Source organism: Bos javanicus, chromosome 11 (assembly GCF_032452875.1).
Source record: "Bos javanicus breed banteng chromosome 11, ARS-OSU_banteng_1.0, whole genome shotgun sequence".
Lineage (NCBI taxonomy): Eukaryota > Metazoa > Chordata > Mammalia > Artiodactyla > Bovidae > Bos > Bos javanicus.
Window position 1 is genome coordinate 6,507,802 of NC_083878.1, and position 23,040 is coordinate 6,530,841.

Sequence of the window (23,040 nt, forward strand, 5' to 3'; positions counted from 1 at the left end):
CAAAATGATGATCTAACGGGACACCTTTGAAACTGCTGAAAGTCTGTCGTTCCCGAGGGAAAACGGCAACCGGAAGCCAGGCCTCCTCGGCAGACAGACGGCACGCCACCTTGTCTGGGCGTCTGGGCTGGAGAGGAGGATGTGAGGGGTGCTTTGAACAGGTGAGATGGTTTGGGAGCTTCACCTGCTTTTCAAACCTCCCCCCAGCAAGGGTGCAGTCCAGGGCGGGATCCTCCACACCCATGTTTTGCGAGCTGCTAGACAACAACCAGGTAATGCCTATTTAAAAAAAAAACAAAACACACCTTAACAAGTTCCAACCAGCCTTGCGAAGCACAGGGTGGACACGGCCCAAGTGCGGGTTGCAACTTGGACCCCTGATTATACCTGAGAAGGAGGCCGCCCGGGACGCAGCAGAGCCCTGCTGTCGGGGGAGGGTTGGCCCCAGGAGGGTTTACCTCCTGCAGGCAGTGGGGCCACGTGGACTCCGTGGGAAAGACACCGAGATGTTCTGGGTCTGCGGTGCCCACGATTGCTTGGCTGACAGCTCCCTTGAACTCGCCCTCCCAGGGTGATGAATGTGAAAGATAAACCGGAGCCTTTCTTCTCCCCTGGGCACAACCAGCCAGCCATGGACCCAAGGTCCTGGGTTCTGCGGGCTGCCAGGCAGCCCCCTGAGCTCATGAGCTGGCAGAGGAACAAACGCACAGAGAACAAAGGCAGGCGTGACTTGGGAAGGCCCGATTTTAGAAGCTTTTTACAGGCTTTTAATATGCTAAGTTGGAAAAGCTGAGTGAGTGTGTGTGTGTGTGTGTGTGTGTGTGCGCGTGCGTGTGGACTGGGGGACGGATGAGGGCAAGGGCTAGTTTTCATATGTCCTGAGAGACACCTGGGCCTCCATCCCACTAATCTCAGAAGTCACATTAGATAGACCAGGGACTCATCTATTTGGAAAATGACAACGTTTTCCTTGTGACATGTCAGCCAGGAATGTTGCTTACGAGGTGGAGAATAAACATGTTAAGCAGAGCTGTTTCTCTAGATGTGACAACCACACACACACTCACACACACACTCTCTCTCCATTTCCCTCCCCTTCCCCTGACAATAACAGAGCATTTTATACTTTGGCCTCCATTCGCCAAGAATTTCTAGGTCAGCGCTTAGACCCTGGTCCAGGGCTCAGTCCGGCTGCCAGCTAAACAAGACTGGGATCTGGGGAGGTCTGTTCCCTGTATAAAGATGTTACCCTGGAGAGGGGAGCAAGGCAAGAAGTGCCCTGGAGTTGGGAAAGGGCTTCTTTGCATCTGGCACACGCTGCATATTTATAGTCATTTTCCTTAAAAAAAAAAAAAAAAAGCCTCAAGCTGCTCGTTGGTTTTGCAAATCAAATCTTGGTCTCTCCTTGGAAATGCTGCCTCAGCAGTTTTCAGTGGGATCCACCACAACACGGTCGTCCACCCCGCCCCCTCCCTCACCTCCAGGGAAAACAAACGCTCTGACACCAGGGCTCCGGGTCTGCTTGCTCCTGGGCCACCTGTGAGGAGTCCAGTGAAAGAGGTCCCGGGCTAGGGATCCTGTCCTCCTGCTAAGCCACTGGCGTCAGGAGAGGGCGGGGTGGATGGTGGCAGAGAGCTGACAGTAGAATTTCTCCTCTGAAGGGGCTCCGAGGGACAATATGGGGAGACAGGGAGGAAACAGGGGCTTATCTCAAGACTAAACTGATTTTAATTAGATTATCTGCTTTTTCTGCAGTGCCTGGTGGTGGCAGTGATGAGAAAGCAAAAAATCCCCAGAGTCCCTTAAAGCCACTAGCCTGGCTCCCAGCCAAATCTCTATCCTGATGCTCTCATCCGCGGTTTCCATTTCTTTCCTTAACATGAGGTCCAGAAAACACACACACACACACACACACACACACACACACAAGATGCCCTTGAAAAATCCAGATGCCTTCTCCTTCCCGAGGCAAATATTAGCAGGAAAGTGCTAATCAGACCTCAGTTGGCTGCACCCTCAGAGAAGCGCCTGGCTCAGTGGAGCTGTCACTCTGGGGAACAAGGAAGATGCTGGTCTGTGGTTGGCTGGGGGATCCCCTCCGGGTTCTGAATGCTAGTGAGCCTGTAACAGCGGGACCTGAGGGTGTGCCCTGGGCGGACACAGCCACCTGCCTTCCTCGGTGTGTGAGGACAGGGGGAGGTGCTTGGTTAGGACACTGTGTGAACACGTGTGCTACCTGTCCAGCCCCCCGGCCCCCAACACACACACACACACACATGCACACAGGCCAGCGTGAGGAGGGCTCTGAGACTCAGGGACAATCCAGACTCTAACTGCCAAAGGGGGGATGGATGCCAGCAGAAGACGTCGGCAGGGGAAGACTGGCCACTTCCTAGGACCTGTCATCACATGTTTTCCTGGACTGAAGGGTGAGGCTTGATTCATTTGTAATGTAGGTAGCAGAAGTAAGAAATCATTCAGGGTCCCGAGCTGAGCTCCCTGCTAACAGCAGGCCCCCACCAGCTGTCTGTTTTACACACATACAGTATCTATATGTCAATCCTCCTGTCTCAATTCACCCCACCTTCCCCTGCTGTGTCCACAAGTCTGTTCTGTATGTCTGTCTCTACTCCTGCCCTGCAAATAGGTTCATCACCACCATTTTTCTAGATTACACATATGCGTTAATATACGATATTTGTTTTTCTTTTTCAGAATCCACTCTCTGATGACCTAGAGGGGTGAAGATGGAGCAAGGGGAAAGGAGGGAGGTCCAAGAGGGAGGGGATATATGAATACCTATGGCTGACTCATTTTATTGTACAGCAGAAACCAACACAACATTATAAAGCAATTATACTCCAATAAAAAATAAAATAATCATTCAGAGAGCTCCATTTTACCTCTGCCTGATCTCCCCCAATGGTGACATCCTGCCAAACTCTAGTACAATATCACAATCTGGTTTTGACACTGATACAAATCCACTGATCTCACTCGGATTTCCCAAGCCTTCCTTAAACTCATTTTTGCACGTGAGCATGTAGCTCGCCTGTGGAAATGCCTGCATCCAGCACCACGGCTGGGACACAGTGCGTGTCTCATCACAAGGTGACCACGGCTGCACCATCTCTTGCTCCCTCAGCCCAACGCCCCTAACTCCCGGCAACGAGGAAGCTGTCCTCCATTACAGAAATTTTGCCATTTCACAAATACCACATGATATCACTTATTTGTGGAACCTGAAATATGACACAAACCAACCAATCTACAAGACACAAACAGGGTCACAGACATAGAGAGCAGACTTGACGTAGTCAAAGGCAAGGAGGGTGGGGGAGGGATGGATTTGGGGGGGTGGGGTTAGCGGACGCAATCTGTTATACATAGGGTGGATAAACAAGGTCCTGCTGTGGAGCACAGGGAGCTGCATTCAATATTCTGTGATAAACCATATGGAAAAGAATATGAAAGAGAATATATGTGTGTGTGTGTGTGTGTGTGAATCATTTTGCTCTACACTTGAAAACTAACACAACATTGTGAATCAACTACCCTTCAACTAGAAAGGAAAAAAACTTTGTCATTTCAAAATGTTTTATAAATGAAATCACACAGTATGGAACCCTTTGAGATGGTTTTTTTCCACTCTGTAATTCCCTGGGGATTCATCCAAGCAATTGGATTGATAGCTGGATTGAGAGAGAAGGAATGACGTCTTGCAAGGACGGGATGACGGGGAGCCAAGACAGACACGCATTTGATGTCCTCCGAGCAAAGCGAGCATGGCTGAAACCAAGGTTGTACATTCGGGAGAAACTGGCAACGTGGATGGGAAGTGCCTATAGAAAGAGCTGGGGACGGTCACCAGTCTGGGAAGAGGGGGCTGTAGGCTCTACACAGGAGGTAAGAGCAAGCTCCTGAGGTTTCTGAGCAAGAAAGAGAAAAACTGAAGAACTGGGGGCAGGTTAGTCTCACGGCTGTGTTCAGATAGTGGTGAGGTGAAGGGAGGGAGCTTACATAGGACCCATGAAAATAATCTCGATGTGAGACGATGAGGACATACAGGAAACACCTGTAACCAGGAAGAGTCATCAGGAGACCCAGGAGGGGAGAATTAACAGGACTTGTGACCCGGGAGTCAGGGAGGGCTGCAGGGTGATCCTCTGCATAGGTTCTATCTCTTGGGATCACAGATGGAAACGAGGGTGTCAAGAGGCAGAGGTGATGGGAGGGAGCGAATGAAGTTAAAGTTCTACCTCTTCAGTGGGAGGGACCAGTGGGTCCTCTGCATGGGAACATCCAGGAGATGGCCCAACAGAACATCCCTGGGGGTGGGTGAGACGAGGAGCAGGAGAAGTGATTCAGGAGGAGGACTCATCCGTGGAGGGAGCGGCAGGTGAGAGACAGAAAAGAATTCGGTGTCCTGGGGTCAAAGTGTAGGAAAAGCGTCATTAATGATGAAGCGACGGGTCTCTGGGAGATGCCTGCCCTGGTGGGGAAGGGAAGGGCTCATTCTAGGGAAGGGACTGGATGACGCAGAGTCCTGAGGGCTAAAGGAAAGTTCAAGCAGGACATGGCCAATTCTGTCAAATTTGACAGAGGAGAAGAGCAAAGACAGTGCAAAATGGCCCTGGCCGTTGAGATGATGATGAAAATGAACCGTAACTGAGGAAATGAACGTGGTACACGTTTCTCTGGCAGACGATGTTGCCAGAGACTGACTGACGTGCATGTCAGAGGAGTGTTGATGTGATGTGCGTGTTTCCATCCTTAAGAAGGATGAATGGCACAACAGCCAAAGAGCCAGTTCAAGTCAACGCAAGTACAAACGGTCCTAATATGAACCAGGCTGTGACCAAGACCAAAGTACCTAAGTGACAGGTACTAACCTGGTGCACCTTTTTCCACCCAGAAGGTAGCAGTACTGGGCATAGAAGAAAGAACTTCTCTTGATACAGATTCCGTCGTAATGATACCTGAAAAATAAACATGGTCTTAGAGATGGTGTCAAACCACTAACTGGGCTTGGGAGAAGAGACAGGACAGCCTAGCCAAGGAAGACTTAGAGCTGTTCTCTAGGGTTCATCATTGACCCCATTTAGCAGGAAAAGCTAATCAGTCATTCAGCCTGACCAGGCTCTGGTAGGTGGACCATTTCATACTATCTCACACGCATCGGCTTTGAAACAAGCTCGTGTATGTCCTCCTCTGCTTTCCTGACTTATGACACTTGAATATGAGAGATGCCACAGGGAAAGCCTCCTGTCGTCTCTGCCATCAACTTTGTCAAAGAAATGCAGACCAACGCCAGTGTTCCCTCTGCTGAATGGACTCAGGTTCTCAAACCCCCATAAGGAAGTTTGGTTCCTCCTCCGCTAAGCCCAGGAAAGGAAGCAGCTTGTATGGGCTCATAGCAGCCCAACAATTTTTTTTTTTTTTTTTTTCAAATTAACTATTGCCCAATGCTTAACTTGGCAAACACTTCCCATGCCTTCAACTCCTTCATGGGTGGCAAGTCCTTCCCTAACCTGGCTTCTGTCCCTTCTTAGTGATTTCTTGCTCTCGCTGATTTCTCCTGACTTTTCTTGATTTAAAACAAACAATAAGTAACAATGATAACTGAGTGATAATTATAACAGGATACACCCGATAATACTGGAATTTCCTTTTGTGTTAAAAATATCACCTGGGTACCTTGGTCTCTTGAATATAATTCAAATATGCGAATTAGATGGAACACTTAGCAATTTTAGTTCAAAGAGTAATTAAAATAGTTTTATTGTTCTAGGGCTATCATTACTTAACTATTAGACATTTACATGTCTAAACATTGAAAGTGTTGAAACAGAAAAATACAGTGTGACTTTTGTACTTTAACACAATCTCTTGAGAAGACAGAGACTCAAATTCGGTTCTGGCATCACCTGAATTGTATCAGCCACTGGGAATTTCATTTAATTATGGGAATTCTTTGGGAGGAGTTGATATTTATAGTTTGTTTAGTTTTGCACTTTTTGGTCATCCATTTTGTGATTTTTCAAAATGTACGTTTTTAACATTTAGAATAAAACCAAAATGATCAACCTACCTGGCACTGCCTCTCGTTCCCAGCCTCCGGGTGCCAAGATCAGGGAAAACCAAGTGCACGAGCTAAAAGAGTAAGTTAGATTTAAAGTTGCAATTTTAAAATTTAGAAATAGAACTTTCAGCTTCATCTTTTGCCATGTTTAACCTGCATTCCCTCTTTTCTAATCATAAAGAAAATACAAATAAATGAAATTTGGAATAATCAGACAAGTATAAAGAAGGAAACACAGCACTCCAAGGGAACCACCATGTAAACTCCAATGCAGTTCATTCCTGACTTTTTTCCAAAGCCTTCCTGTGCGAGTGGATTCTGCAAGTCTACACTGGAAATACTGGCATTGTCACAATTCTTGTGTCAGCAGCTCTGCTTCCCACTTTCTTCCCCCTACCTTGTACTGTAAACATTTCCCCGTGTCATTAAAAATCCTCTAAAAACAGGGCATTACTAACACTGCAAAGCAGTCCATCATGCTACTTCCCTTTTTCCAATGTGATTGGCATTTTCATGTTAAAATGTATTCATTTACTTTTCATTTGAAAGATTTTGCTAGCAAATGTTACAAAATATTAAATGAGAGCTACTTCTGACTCAATGTTTCATCTCCCCATCATTTATTTATTTATTTTTGGCCATGCCAAGTGGCTGTGGAATCTCAGTTTTCCAACCAGGGAATCAAACCTGCATTGGGAGGGCAGAGTCCTAACCACTGGACCACCAGGGAAGTCCCCATCCCCACTATCTTTTTTTTTTATTTATTTTTAATTGAAGGATGATTGCTTTACAGTATCTGTGTTGGTTTCTGTCAAACATCAACATGGATCAGCCATAGGTATACACGTCTCCTCCCTCTTGAGCCTCCTTCCCACCTCCCTCCCTACCCACTATCTTTCTGATGTACATTCTGTTAGCACTGATATGATATCTATGACCAATTATATTTTTTAAAAACCAGAAGTCTGTTCTGTCTGAAGGTCCGTGACAAACATAGTATCCAAGTGCATGACTGTTGAAAAGGGAAATCCTGTATCCTGGTAAAACTACAAAACTACAGAGCAGGAGGGCAGGATGTTCCAGGCGGCCCTGTAATGATTTCTTCCATGTTCTCTATGTCTCTGGGTCTGCCTTCCTCTCTCTTTTATTCTCAGCTTCCAAGTGGGAGGGTTGGATGTCATGAAACATTTCTCCTGCCTGCCTCAGACCCTACCTCTTCCTACAGGAAGGCTCCCCCACTTTCCCCCGCCCCGCCGGACCCTGTGTGGAGGCACAGAAAGGGAGAGGAGGGCAGGTCTGGAATGTTATTTTTTTTTTCCATATTTACTTTACATATATTTTAATTGGAGTATAATTGCTTTAGGTCTGGCACAATTAACATCAAAGTCATGAGGCCAAATCAAGGAAGGAGAACCGAAAGGGACGTGAAACATAAGCCACAGGAGAGAGCTCCCTCAGAGGCTCCCTCCCTCAGAGCCTCAGGGCTTCCCTCCCTCACAGCTGCCTCAGACCCACCTCACTTCCTCCCTCACTCAGAGCTCCCTCAGAGCCTCTCTTCCTCAGAACTAACTCACACCAACCTCCAGAGCTCCCTCACCCTCACACCCTTTTCCACTCAGAGCTCCCTCAGCGTCTCTTCATCGCGGCTCACTCAGAGCTTCCCTCAATCAGAGCTGCCTCAAAAAAGTCCCTCCTTAAGAGATCCCACAGAGTCTCTCTCTATCACAGCTCCCTCAGACCATCAGACCCTCTCTCGCTCAGCACTCCCTCAGAGCCTCTCTGGATCTGAGCTCCCTCAGACCAGCAGACCATCCCTCACTCCAGCTCCCCTAGAGCCGTGCTCCCCCAGACTTGCTCCCTCAGAGCCTCTCTCCCACACTGGCCCCTCAGACCCTGTCTTGCTCAGGGCTCTCTCAGAGCCTCTCTGGATCAGAGCTCCCTCAAAGCCTCCCGTTCTCAGCACTCCCTCAGAGTCTCTGGACCAGAGCCCCCTCAGACCCTCAGACCCTCTTACTCAGAGCTCCCTGAAAGCCTGGCTCCCTCAGCCAGCCCTCCCTCCCTCAGAGCCTTGCTTGCTCAGCGCTCCTGCAGACCTTATCTTGCTCACAGCTCCCTCAGAGCCTCTCTCCCTCAGAGCTCCCTCAGATCATCCCTTGACCTGTGAACAGTGGGTAGGATGGGGTGGTCCAATCACCTCAGACCCTGGGGAAGAAGATTCAAGAATTAGCGTCAAGGACTGATGTTGAGGCCCCTACGTTCAATGTCTGGCTTGGGCACCAGACTCCAAGTCGACGAGAGACAGCTGGCCAGTGGCCTTGGGGGCAGGCCGAGGACTGTGGTCACTGCCCTGGCTCCAACATACCCACAGCCTGTTCAAGACAAGAATGGCTGAGAAGTTTCCACACCCAGACGCTGGCCACAAGTGGTAAAGAGCTGACAGGTAGAGGACTTCCCCGGCAGTCCTGTGGTAAAGACTTTACCTTCCAATGCAGTGGATGTGGGTTTGATTCCTGGTCAGGAAGCTAAGATCCCACATGCTTCATTGCCAAAAAACCAAAACATGAAACAGAAGCATTATTGTAACAAGTTCAATAAAAAACTTTTAAGAAAATTTTAAAAAATGGTCCATATTAAAAAAAAAAATCATAAAAAAACAAAAGCTGACAGGTGAGAGGGCCCAGATTCTGCCTAGCAAGGCCCCAGGATGGGCAGTCAGGTTTTGGAATGAGTTATTCACTAAAGCCAGGGATGCATTCTAGAACATTCTCAAGGGTTGCCCTGCAGAAGCCACAGGTGGGGGGGGGGGAACAGGAGACAAGGGTCTGTCTAGCCCCCAAATGTGAAGATGTGTGGTAGAAATTTTCCGTCCACTTTTACTTCTCCCAAAACCCAGAGAGGTGGTGGGAGAGGGGAGGGAGGAAAAGCAGGTCCCCATTCCTAGTAGCCTGCTCATGAGAAACCTTGCTGGAGGATTGGGGAAATCATTCCACTTTAACCTCAGCTCAGAGTGTGGATGTCACGTGGGGCTGGATCTTGTTAGGCAGGTACCCTTTGGTAAACTAGAATGGCAATGGAGCTTTGTATCACCCAAGGATTTCTAGGGAGGTCAGGCTGCATTTCTGGACAATGAGGCCATGGCCAACATTTGCCTTCTTCTGTACACGTTTCTTGAATCTCCACATTTTCTATTAAGGGAATGTATTATTTCATAATCAGAAAAGCATCAGGAAATGCTACTTTAAAAAAAAGGAAGTCAGCGTTTGGGAAGTTTCCTCATCCTCGTAAGCCTGTTACTTGCACTGGGAGTGAGATGACCCGTCATGTACCCGGGACTGTGGAGCAGAGCAAGAAACACCCCAACATCTGCACAGGAACTTGTGTGGAACCTGGAATCAACTCTATTCCCAGGGGAAGAGGCAGGAAGTGAGAAGTGGGTATTTTGTTGTTTCTCTTGTAAACAAGCTTTGGGATCATATCCTTTTCCCCTTCCTCTCCCTTCTTTGAGTCACAGATTCAGCAACTCAGAGTCCCTTTCCAAGACCAGCAACACTGAACTGGCTCATTCTTTGGGCAAATTCCCAACAGGAACTGAAAGCCAGGACCCCAGTGTCTTGGGGGATGGATTTGAAAGGAAGTTGGAAGATCAAAAACGCTGGACAAATGCCCGCGATCATACCGGAGGCTCTTTTTAACACTTTCTGTGGAACACTGCAGTGGGACCACCCTGGATGAGAAACGACTGAGAAGGAAATCGAGGATGGGTTTTGAACAGGAGCCTTAGGTTTCTTAAAAAAGGAGGCAGGGATGATCCAGAGCCCAAATGTGTCAAGCTCAAGTCACCCCATTCCCATCTGATAAGGCTGCCAGATAAGGAAAGTGCTGTAGTGCCAGGATGCCCAGACTCAAAAGCCTTAGAGGAAGTGTCCCAATCAATATGTTGAGTGATGAAAGGGCAAAATATGGGCTGAGTGATAAGACAGCTGGGGAGTTCCTGGTGGGTTGGAAGACCTCACCCAGAGACATTCAGGGAGCTCCAGAGCCTAACACCTCATTCACGCCCACATCACTTTTGATTTATTGAGGGAGGGCTAAGTGTGAGCTTCAGCAGCTGACACGGCTCGATGACTCTGAGTGTAGAAGATTCAGCAGGTCGGAACTAAGAAGCTGCAACTTAGAATAAGGAAACAGCCACTCTTGGGTTCCAACACCCATCTGCATTGACAACAATCTGATAACAAGGATAAAATATTCTATTTATCTGGAGTGTTTTACAGTTTACAAAGCAGTTTTGGGAGGCCTGTGCCCAGTCTCTCAGTGTTGTCTGATTCTTTTGCAACCCTCCAGGACTGTAGCCCACCAGGCTCCTCTGTCCATGGGATTTCCCAGGCAAGAATACTGGAGTGAATTGCCATTTCCTACTCCAGGGGATCTTCCCAACCCAGGAACTGAAGCCGCATCTCCTGTGTCTCCTGCATTGGCAGGTGGATTCTTCATCACTGAGCCACCTTACTTCTAATTCATGTGTTAAAAAAAAAAAAAAAATGAAGGGTTACTTTTGCTGACCACAAGCTTTAAATGAAACCAACATAATGGCAGGGAAGGATAAAAAGGTTAGTACTCAAAAAAGTAACAAAAAATACAAATAAAAGCTCCATCCTGAGCCCTCCTGAGACACTGAGTTGTACCCCTGGGGAACCTGTCTTTGAAGAGAAACACCAATAAATTGAAGTCATAATGAAACAAATGGGCAGGGAAGTTAAAAGTTGGGAGCCAAGAATATTCAGTGGAGAAGTGAGTATCAGTGGAAACATCACTGGAATTCACAGAATTGCCCGTGGGAACCCAATGGGAGCCATCATTTCAGAAAATGATGTCAAACAACCTATCAGCTTGCAAATTAACCCCCAGACACATGCCCAAGAGAACAGCTCCACGTGCACAGTAGGAGACACATGTGAATGTTCACAGCAGCAAAATTGGGAAACAACTCAAATGCTCATCAATTGGAGAGCAAACGAATCAACTGAAATATTATACAGCAGTCAAATGAATGTAGAGGAGTCTTGATATAAGAGTAAGTGGAACAAGTCCCCAAAGATGACACATAACATGATCTTCCTTCTAAAAAAATTCAAGCCACAAAAATTAAAACTGGGCTTTTTGAAAGAAATGCAATCTATAAAATAACTCAGACAGAGGAAGCCAAAGATGGTATGATCTTGCTTATATGCGGAATCTAAGAAACAGTGATAAAACAAAAGCAAAACTAAAAACAAACAAACAAAAAAACTCACTGATCACAGAGAAGAGACTGGTTGTTGCCAGAGGTCACAGGAGGGGTAGGGCATGGGCAAAATTGGGTTAAGGGGATCAAAAGTTTAAGAAAAAAAGAACTGATATAAATGTAGTAAGATTCTTTTTAAAAAGGCAAGAAAGGGACTTCCCTGGTGGTCCAGTGGTTAAGACTCCACGCTGCCAATGCAGGGCAATGCAGGCAGCATCCCTGGTTGGGGAACTAATGCTCCCACATAATGCACGATGCAGCCCAAAAAAATTAAAAAAAAATTTTAAGGCAAGATAATGATGAAGGGGTTGATGGTTCCCAGGAGCTGGGGAAGGCGGGGAGAGGGGTTTCTGACCACATGGTTCCTATAGGGTGGTGGATTCACAGATGCTTATCATATTGTTTAAAAGAACAAAAGAACCTGAGAGAATCAGGCCGTGAGTGGATGGAAGGTTGAGGGCATGTCAGGAACCAGTTCCACTGTGTCCACTGAGGAACACTGAGAAAGGCAGCAGACAGGAAGGGAAGAAAGACTGGAAACCGGAGGGAGGCTGGACTGACACCTCTGTGGCCCGTGAGCAGGCTCCTTATCCCCAGGTCATTTCAGCACCAGCTAGGGGCCTCCTGTGGGGGTCTGATCCTGCAGGCTGTGAGCTGCCCCAAGGCCTGCAAGGAGCCAGGCGGCTTTCCATCCGCCTGTGTTCTGCTTGCCAAGCACGGATCCTGGGGGAGGACTGTTTGCCCAGGGGAAGAGTCACTTCCTTGTAACGGAGACTTAAAAACACGCTGCCCCCTCACAGCTCTGAGTCCCAGGAGTGTCTCTGCCCCCAGAGGGCATTCTGTTCTCATACAAAGCTCCCAGCTGGAGGTGACTTTGAAGGGCTTGTCATTGGATATGGAGTTGGACCAGTGACCGCCAAGATCTTTTGGGAGTACAGGATACTTTTGAGGGAATAACAGGTGGAAAGAGGTCTGAATGAAGTCAATTGAATGAAGTCGATAATGAAGTCAACTGCCCCAGCGTTGCAGCAGGCTGTGGGAACCTTGACCTTAGTCACTCATGGTTCGTTCCTTGACTTTTAATGCTATCTGCCTCGGCGGATGGCTGTCACAAGACCAAGCATTAAAGATGCCAACTGTTTCCTCCCACCCACCCATCCTTCCTGCAGGCCTCTTTTGCCTGCAGATCGTTACAGGGTCAGGCCCTGGAGCAGAAGGTCAAGTGAAGCATCTTGGGAAGCAAGCACCATACAAGCAGCCATCATGGGAAATCATGACACTGGAGGAAGAAGCTGGCTTCTGGGATGGGCCTGGAGCAGGACTGGCAAGAGAAGCAGCATCACAGTGGTTTACAGACACACCAGAGGGAGAGAGGAGATGCCTGGTGACTCAGAATCTAGTCTAGGTTGTCTGAGAGGGGACCCAGCAGGCACAAGTGGCCACTGAGCACTTGAAATGGGCTGGTCTGATTGATGGGCTGTACATGTAAAGGGTCCATACAGTCAAGGCTATGGTCTTCCCAGTAGTCATGTACGGTTGTGAGAGCTGGACTGTAACGAAGACAGAACACCAAAGAATTAATGCCTTTGAACTGTGGTGCTAGAGAAGGCTCCTAGAAGTACCCTGGAGAGCAAGGAGATCAAACCAGTGAATCTTCGGGGAGATTGACTCTGAATACTCACTGGAAGGACTGATACTGAAGCTGAAGCTCCAGTATTTTGGTCATCTGATGCGAAAAGACGACTCACTGGAAAAGTCCCTGATGCTGGGAGAGATTGAGGGCAGAAGGAGAAGAGGGTGTCAGAGGATGAGATGGCTGGATGGCATCACTAATGCAATGGACATGAACTTGGGCAAATTACGGGAGATAGTGAGGCACAGGGAGGCCTGGTGTGCTGCAGTCCATGGGGTTGCAAAGAGTCAGACACGACTAGGTGACTGAAAACCAACGTGTAAAATAATGCATTTGATCTTTGAGATCTAGCATGAAGAATGAACAAAACAACTCAGTGAGTTTTAAATACTGATTCCATCTTGAAACAACAGTATTTTGAATATTTGGGATAAAATTTAAAATTTATAAAATCAATTTCACCTTAAAAACTTTGAAAAGGAGGATCTAGAATATTTAAAAATTATATATCTGGCTCCTATTACATTTCTATTGGGCAGCACTAGATTAGATTCTATGAGGTCCAGTCAAACTTCTTGCCATTGGATTAAATGAGATATCCCTCTAAAAAAATTCTCCTTTCGAGACCTTTGGTGGTCCAGTGGTTAAGAATCCACCTTCCAATGCAGGGGATAAAGGTTCGATCCCTGCTCAGGAGCTAAGATCCCACACGCCATAGGGCAATGAATCCCGAGTGCTGCGATTAGAGAAGCCCACATGTCACCATTAGGACCCAGTGCAGCCAAAATAAAATTTAAAAAATGATAATAATCAAAATTCTCCTTTTAACTTGTTTTGAGTGGATTCTGTCTATTCTTGAAAACCAGACTGAAAGTAAATATGATGCAATATGAAAGCTATTATTGTTACTTTAATAACAATTAAGCTCTGTGATTCTATTAATTCTTTCCGTCAACAAATCCTATTGGCTGTCTTCCAAATACACCCAGGATTTGACCCCTACACACCTGGGCTTCTCCCACCTCCCAGAGTTCAGCCTCTGATCCTCTCTTCCTGGTCTCTGCCCTCCAACCACTGCCGCCTCCTTTCTGTGTCAGCTCCCTCCTGGCTCGCGTCTTTGACATTGGCTCTGCCTGCTCTGCTCTTTGCTCATATAACCCCATACTCACTGTTTCATCTTCTGGAAGTCTAGACTCAAAAGTTACTTCTTGCCTCCCCTCAAATTACAGCCCTTCCCCTAACACACACATCCATATACATATGCACACAGGCACACACACACGCACACACGGATCCTTTACTCTTTCTACTCTACTTAGCATTTACACAATCTGCTGCTGCTGCTGTTGCTAAGTCACTTCAGTTGCGTTTGACTCTGTACGACCCCATACACAACTCACCAGGTTCCTCCGTCCCCGGGATTCTCCAGGCAAGAACACTGGAGTGGGTTGCCATTTCCTTCTCCAATGCATGAAAGTGAAAAGGGAAAGTGAAGTCGCTCAGTTTTGTCCGACTCTTCGCGACCCCATGGACTGCAGCTCACCAGGCTTCTCCGTCCATGGGATTTTCCAGGCAGGAGTACTGGAGTGGGGTGCCATTGCCTTCTCCATTTACACAATCTAATAGACTATATATTTTATATTCTTTATCTGTCTCCATCAACTATAATATATTAATAATAAATACAGGACTTCCCCAGTGGTCTAGTAGTTAAGAAGCTGCCTGCCAAGGTAGGGGACATGGGTTGACCCTTGGTCCGTCCGGGAAGATTCCACATGCCACAGACCAACTAAACCCATGTGCCACAACTAGTCAGCCTGCACTCTAGAGACTGTGCTCTGCAACCGGAGAAGCTACTGCATTGAGAAACCCAAGCATCACAAGCAGAGAGAAACCTTGGCTTGCTGCAACTACAGAAAGCCCACGTGCAGACAAAATAAAAACATAAATAGAGTAAATTTAAATTAAAAAGTAATAAGTGCAGTGAAGGCAGGGATTTCTCTCTGTTCTCTGTTAATTGCTGTACTCTCAGCATCTAAAACAGTGCTGAAGTAGCAGTTGCTCAATGAATATTTGTTGGATGTAGAGGGTCTCAGATAGGCCATCCTTGTGCTAACATTTGCTGCGTATTACGTGGTATAAACAAAGCCCCTGACAGAGCTCTTAACCTCCAGAAGAAAGCTTTGAGAGCCCAAGAGTTCTCTAGATATGAGCAAATTGTGGGAAGGATCAGCTGTTTGACCTCACAAGGTAGCTCTTAGCGCTTGTGGGGTCCTGAGCTGTGACATGTCTATGCAGGGAACAATGACCCGGCAAGCCAGGCTGAACGCTGCGGGTCTCTGGGGCTGCTAGAGCTGCATTCTCTCTGGTGAATGTAACCCCACCCTTCCCTTTCCTGGCCCCTCACTATGAACTGTGGACAAAGGATGGGATGGCTTTGGGAAGGTGTGAGGAAGTAGGCTAATCATCTGGCTGGTTTCCAGGGTGAAGCTGGTTATATCCACTTCAGTTCAGTTCAGTTCAGTTCAGTCGCTCAGTCGTGTCCAACTCTTTGTGACCCCATGAATCGCAGCACGCCAGGCCTCCCTGTCCATCACCAACTCCCAGTGTTCACTCAGACTCATGTCCATCAAGTCAGTGATGCCATCCAGCCATCTCATCCTCTGTCGTCCTCTTCTCCTTCTTCCCCCAATACCTCCCAGCATCAGAGTCTTTTCCAATGAGTCAACTCTTGGCATGAGGTGGCCCAAGTACTGGAGTTTCAGCTTTAGCATCATTCCTTCCAAAGAAATCCCAGGGCTGATCTCCTTCAGAATACCCACTTAGACCCAAATAAACCCCAGCATTTCCTCATTGATTATTAATAACTTGCATACTTTTTTACTCAGTGGACATTGTATTTTTATCTTCACAACAGACCTTCCCAAACATGGCTGGGTTGACTTGGTTCTGAGCATTCTGCCCACAGGTCTCCATGTAAATCTCATACATGAGGCAGCGAGGCACACTGTATCCTTCACAGATGCAAAAATTGTCAACCAACCTGGGGGTGGGGTGGGGTGGGAAGGAAGAACAGGAAGAGGAGGTTGGCATCAGTGATTCTAGGGCAGGATGCTTTCATAAGGGTCAGAGACAAGGGTGGATCTAACTAAATGAAATATGCTTAGTTTATTGAATGAATGCCATGGCTCATCTGCCAGTATCTGCAATGTACCCTTTTGTGCTTAGCCCAGAGTTAAGTATCAGTATGTTGATTGTGACTTTAGACTTCCAACGTGGTGCAGTATTGTTGCTTTTATATCTTTTTGGTGTGCAGGCACATTAATAAGAAGCCCAAATTGTTGGGTTCAGCAGACACTGCTTCATGTAACTTAACAAAGGTGGCAACCAAGATCTCTGTAACTATGACACAGGATTATTTACTCACCAGGACAAAAAACAAGGCCACTCCCCCTGCCCCCATAGAGTCAACACCCCTGGGGGTGACAGCTGGAGCCCATGTGGCTTCCCAGTGCCCGTGTGCCTGTGACCTGGGACATGTGTGCACAGCCCTCCCCTCCCCTCTTTCTCTGAAACAGTTGTTTACATAACTTTTAAACCCAAGTGACTTAGGCCAGCCACTATATATTTGATTAATTTTTAAAAATTAATTTGTATTGGAGTGTAGTTGATTTACAGTTACATGTTTCTGCTGTACAGCAAAGTGAACTAGCCATGAAGTGTTAGTTGCAACTCATGGACAGTGGCCCACCAGGCTCTTCTGTCCCTGAGGTTTTCCAGGCAAGAATACTGGAGTGGGTAGCCATTTCCTTCTCCAGGGGATCTTCCTGACCTAGGGATCAAAACTAGATGGCTCAGACGGTAAAGAACTAGCTATACATATACATCTATCCCCTCTTTCTTGCATTTCTTTCCCATTTAGGTCACCACAGACCACTGAAGAGAGTTCCCTGTAGGTTCTCATTAGGTATCGATTTTATATGTAGTATCAGTAGTGCATATGGGTCAATTCCAATCTCCCAATTCATCCCACCGACTTTCCCTCCTTGGCGAAGCCAGCACAGTTTTTAAACACAGAAGCATTTTTTAGCAGGGAATTTACCAACAATCTGGGATTCCTTTGTAGCTTAGACGGTAAAGAATCTGCCTGCACCGCAGGAGACCCGAGTTTGATCCCTGGGTTGGGAAGATCCCCTGGAGAAGGAAATGGCAACCCATTCCAGTATCCTTGCCTGGAAAATCCCATGGACAGAGGAGCCTGGTGGGTGGCAGTCCGTGGGGTCACAAAGAGTCAGGCACGACTGAGTGACTAACACTTTACCAACAATGCATCTCCTTTCTTACTGATGACCTACGGCTTATTTTCTGGGATGAGGCACGCTGAGGCCTATTTCCTTGCAAGCTAGAGGCCACAGTTGTTAATCCCATCTGCTTTATGGAAGGAGGAAAAGTCAACATATGGGGATGGAGGGAAGCTTTGACCCTGTCTTGATTTCCTCAGGTAACAAACTACCATAGGCCAGGTGGCTTTAAGCAACAGAAATGTGTGCTGTCACAGTTGGGGAAGCCGATGGTCCAGAAACCAGGTGTCAGCTGAGTCGGCTCCTCCTGAGGCTTGGGGGAGCATGTGCTCCACGTGCTCCTTCCCTCCTCGCTGCTGCAGAGGCCAGGAACCCTTGGCCTTCCTTGGCTTGTGGATGCTCCACACCAGTGCCCCCAAGTCCAGTGAGAGCTCTTAACTGGTTACATCTGCAAAGGCCATCTTCTAACATCCTCCAGGACACCAGGCTGGCTCTGTTACAAACTGAGGGGTTCTGTTTTTTTTTTTTCACTGTTCATTTTTTTAAATTCTGATAAAATATATATAACATAAAGCGTATTTTAAAATGCAGAGTTCAGTGCCGTTAAGTATCTCCTCATTACTGTGAAACTGCTCGTGCCCTGCTGTGTATCACCATCCATCCAGAGAACTCTGGCTGTCTCACAAAACTAAAACTCTGTACCGGCCAGAAACACTCTCGATTCCCTGCCCTTGCCCATGTGTGTGTGTACTAAGTCACTTCAGTCATGTCTGACTCTTTGTGACCCCTATGGACTGTAGCCCACCAGGCTCCTCTGTCCATGGGATTCTCCAGGCAAGCCGGAGTGGGTTGCCATGCCCTCCTTCAGGGGAACTTCTTGATCCAGGGATTGAACTCTCATCTCTTCAAGATTCTTGCATTGGCAGGCAGGTTCTTTACTGCTAGCACTTCCTGGGAAGCTCTCCAGCCCCTGCTAACCACCATTCTTCTTTCTGTCTCAACAAATCTGACTCTTCTCAGTGCCTCATACACGTGAAATCATACAGTGTTTATCCTTTTGGTACTAGCTTATTTCATTTAGCATAATGTCTTCAAGGTTCATCCATGTTGCTGTCTGCATCAGAATTTCCTTACTTTCTATATCTGGAAAATAGTGCATTATGTATAGACCACATTTTGTTTATCCATCCATCCACTGATGGACACTTGGGTTACTTCCATCTCTGACTATTGTGCATAACGCTGCTATGAACATGGGGGTACAGATATCTGTTCCAATCCTTGCTTTCAAGGGGAATTACTGGATAACACGGTGGTTCTCTTTTCAGTGTTTTGAGGAATCACTATAATTTTCCATAGTGGCTGTACCAATTTACATTCCACCCACAGTGCAAAAGGGTTCTAATTTCTTCATGCCATCCAACCATCTCATCCTCTGTCATCCCCTTCACCTCCTGCCCTCAATCCTTCGCAGCATCAGGGTCTTTTGCAATGAGTCGGCTCTTTGCATCAGGTGGCCAAAGTATGGGAGCTTCAGCATCAGTCCTTCCAATGAATATTCAGGGTTGATTGTCTTTAAGATTGACTGGTTTGATCTCCTTCCAGCCCAAGGGACTCTCAGGAGTCTTCTCTAGCACCTCATAGACTGGATGCCTAAAGATCAGTCATCCTGGGGAAACTCTGCCCCTCCTCACCTCCTGCCCTCCCAAGCTTGAAGGGCACAACCCCACCCCGGGATCCCAGGCCTGCAGGGGCAGAACTGGTGACACAGGCCTTGAACACCATCCTGCTTTTAGGGCACCAGCTTTGTGGGCAGTCTGCATCCCACCAGTTTATAAATGACCTGAGGAGAAGGTCCAGGTATTTTTTTGAATCTCTAATCATTCTTTCGAGCCTCTAGACTTTTCCAGTCCTAGAAAGTCTAATTGACTAAAGGGTGGCCTGAAAATTGACAACGGCCTCCTCAGAGCCCTTTTTTGTAAGAAGGTTGCTGATATGATAAGGGGTCTGAGTAAGTGTGAAAGAAGCAGAGGCCTGCTTGTAACACTTTGAAAATACTGTGTGTACTGTGGTTACTGTTTTCAATATTTTAAAATTATTTTAAAACATTAAAAAATATTTATTCTCTTGATTTTCTTTCTTATGCCAGAGAAAAGACATTGAGAATCTCCTTTTGGAGAAAAGGGGTGGCCAATTAGGACTTTTGGGGTTCCAATCACAAACACACTGTTCATTTTTCTATCTCACCCATTGAAACTTTCCAGAAAGTCTTTCTTGAGAAATACGCCTTAAAACTTAAAAAGAGAAGTAATCAGCTGTCTACTGGTTGTTCACCTTCTAAAGCGAAGGTTTTAGGGCTGGTTTCAATTATTTTGCTACTTAGGAAGAGCTACAAACCCCTGAGTTCATCAGTCCCAAGGGCTGGCGGTGTTTTTCTTCCAGTAACAGCCAGAAGTGAACTTCACAAGCAAACGTGGAATGCATTGTTAGAGCTAAAAAAACGGCTTTGCCTTAACTTAGAGAACCTCCCAGGTGGAATGGCACGCTCAGAGAAAATACTCTCCTGGCCTAGCTGGGTGCTCTCCATGTACACGGAAGCCCAGACCCACCACCAAGCCCCTTGAGGGCGGGCTGGATTACTTCCTGCAGGGAAGTGTAACCAACGGGGAGCCCCCAGGTGGGAAACCCCCATGGCCCATGGTGTGTGTGTGTCCGACAGAGACCAGCAAGGTAGCCCCCAGGCGGAAAACCCAAATGGCCGATAGTGTGTGTCTAGTCCCATTCCACCAGCGGTAAGTGGGAAAACCACATGGCCCATCGTGTGTGTGTGTGTGTGTGTGTGTGTGTGTGTGTGTGTGTGTCTAGACCTATCCCACCAACATTAGAAAGCGCTGGTCCTTCCTGAGAGTGAACGGCTGTCCTTTCGAGCCTTATATCTGCCCCGGGCGCAGGCGGTGGCCCCTGGCGCTTGGCCGGAGGTCCCAGGGGCAGCAGCGGAGGGAGCTGTGCCCCTCTTCCTCGCCCCGTTTCTCCCCTCCCCTCCGCCGGGCGCCCCCCGCCCCCGGGTCGCTCACCACTGGATGATGCCGCTGTGCAGGCCCCGGCTGCCCGCGCCGCCCAACGGGGAGGCCGGCACGCCCTCGGCCATGGCTAGAGCCGCCCGCTGCTCCGAGGAGGCGAGTCCGCAGCGGCACCGTCGGGCCGCCGCCGCTCCTGCTGTTTACTTTAGAGCCGGGCGCGCGGGGGCGCGGGGGCAGCGAGGGGCTGGGGACCTCGGGGGTCCGCAGGGGGCGCGTGGAGGTCTGGGCAGGGGCGGGGGACCTCGGGGGCGGGGCGCGCATGGAGGGCGCGTGGCTGGAGAAGGGCTGGAGAGCGCGGGGTAGGGGTTGCTGCGGGCAGTGGGGGAACGCGTAGGGAGCTGGGCTGCGGGCCTGGGGGGGTGGTCCGGGGGCCCCTGGGCCTGTGGTGGGTTTGGGCCACGCCCCGCGCCTGCTGGGAAGGTTTGGGGGGCGGTGTCCTCGCCTCTCCCAGATCCAAAGACCGTAGAACAGAAATACGCGTAGCGCTCTCCCCCCTTCCAACCAGTCAGACAAGGTTGCAACACACAAAACCCAGTGCACGCACCAAGTCAGGGCATCTGATGAACGGTGGTCCTCAACCTTGACTGCGCTTTGGAGTTACTTGGGCACGTTTCAAAGATGTAGCCTTCCAAGAGACACCCCCAGAGGGTCTGGGGTTTGAGGGGAAGGCTTGCTCAAACCCGCTTTTATAAGCTCCTCAGAGGTTAGTGATGCTAACCTGCTACCTGGGGTGAGAACCTCTGGTGCTGGGAATTGGAGGGAGGGGAGGTGGGGGCGACTCCAACTGGAGCCTAGTGAGGCCACCTGCAGCCTTGCCTTAGCGGTCCTTCCCTCAGGAAGTATTTAATGACTACCTTTCGGAGAGACCAGCTGCTTGCTCTTGCCTAACCCCACTTCTCAGGGGCCTGGCATGTGTGTTATTAAGCAGCCCATAAATGTAGGGCATGTGGCAGGGACACAGGCTCAGTCAGGCCACTATTACTTGGGCCCCTGACAGCTCCAAAGTCCCTAGGAAGGACTTCTTCATCTAGATCAAAAACACATTGGACAGCTGAATGATAAGAACAGTCATATCTGACTCTTTGCAACCCCATGGACTGTAGCCCACCAGGTTCCTCTGTCCATGGGATTCTCCAGGCAAGAATACTGCAGTGAGTTGCCATTCCCATCTGCAGGGAATATTCCCGACCCAGGGATCAAACCCAAGTCTCTTGCATTGCAGGCAGATTCTTTACCTTCTGAGACACCAGGGAAACTGTAAGAACAATAGAATTGCCCAGTTAAAAAATGAGCAAAGGATTTTGTTCTCCCAAAGAAGATATCCAGATGGCCAATAAGCACAAGATGCTCAACATCATTAGTCATTCAGTTCAGCTCAGTCGCTCAGTCGTGTCCGACTCCTTGCAACCCCATGAACCGCAGCATGCCAGGCCTCCCTGTCCATCACCAACTCCCAGAGTTCACTCACACTCATGTCCATCGAGTCAGTGATGCCATCCAGCCATCTCATCCTCTGTCGTCCCCTTCTCCTCCTGCCCCGAATCCCTCCCAGCACCAGGGTTTTTTCCAGTGAGTGAACTCTTCACATGAGGTGGCCAAAGTACTGGAGTTTCAGCTTCAACATCAGTCCTTCCAATGAACACCCAGGACTGATCTTTAGGATGGACTGGTTGGATCTCCTTGCAGTCCAAGGGACTCTCAAAAGTCTTCACCAACACCACAGTTCAAAAGCATCAATTCTTCGGCACTCAGTTTTCTTCACAGTCCAACTCTCACATCCATACATGACCACAGGAAAAACCGTAGCCTTGACTAGATGGACCTTTGTTGGCAAAGTAATGTCTCTGCTTTTGAATATGCTGTCTAGGTTGGTCATAACTTTCCTTCTAAGGAGTAAGCGTCTTTTAATTTCATGGCTGCAGTCACCATCTGCAGTGATTTTGGAGCCCCCCAAAATAAAGTCTGACACTGTTTCCACTGTTTCCCCATCTGTTTCCCATGAAGTGATGGGACCAGATGCCATGATCTTCGTTTTCTGAATGTTGAGCTTTAAGCCAACTTTTTCACTCTCCTCTTTCACTTTCATCAAGAGGGAAATGCAAATCAAAACCCATGCTGATTTACCATGCCATACTCATTGAGATTGCTCTTATTTTTTTAAAAAAGAGTAAAGATAAAGAGTATATATTAAATATAAACAATTGTATCAGTTCAGTCACTCAGTTGTGCCATCCCATGGACTGCAGCATGCCAGGCTTCCCTGTCCATCACCAAAGAATTATCTATAAAGTATATATATATATATATATATATATATATATATATATATATATATATAGGGGCTGGGGGAAGAGAGATGGAGAGTTGTGCAGTGGATACAAAATTTCAGTTTGGGATGATGAAAAAGTTCTGGAGATTAATGGTGGGAATAGTTGCATCACTATGTAAAAGTACTTAATGCCACAGAATTGTACACTTTAAAATGGTTAAAATGGTAAATTTTATGTTCTATGTGTATTTTCCAGTAGTCATGTATGGATGTGAGACCTGGATATAAAGAAAGCTGAGTGCCGAAGAATTGATGCTTTTGAACTGTGGTGTTGGAGAAGACTCTTGAGAGTCCCTTGGACTGCAAGGAGATCCAACCAGTCCATCCTAAA

At 47.8% G+C, this 23,040-nt stretch overlaps 1 protein-coding gene across 2 annotated transcripts in view; it reads right to left on the minus strand.

Moving 5' to 3' along the window:
* RFX8 (regulatory factor X8) overlaps window positions 1-20,554 on the minus strand; it is a 52,280-nt gene extending 31,726 nt beyond the window's left edge. Inside the window, exons 1-4 of one of the 2 annotated variants that reach the window (XM_061431692.1) lie at window positions 20,375-20,554; window positions 15,919-16,042; window positions 6,092-6,153; window positions 4,893-4,979 (exon numbers count right to left, since the gene is read on the minus strand). In XM_061431692.1, coding sequence (XP_061287676.1) covers window positions 4,893-4,979; window positions 6,092-6,153; window positions 15,919-16,042; window positions 20,375-20,448 — 347 coding nt within the window. In that variant the 5' untranslated portion in view covers window positions 20,449-20,554. The remainder of the gene's footprint in view (window positions 1-4,892; window positions 4,980-6,091; window positions 6,154-15,918; window positions 16,043-20,374) is intronic. The other variant, XM_061431693.1, reaches the window with a different exon arrangement.
* Between the last annotated feature and the right edge of the window lie 2,486 nt (window positions 20,555-23,040).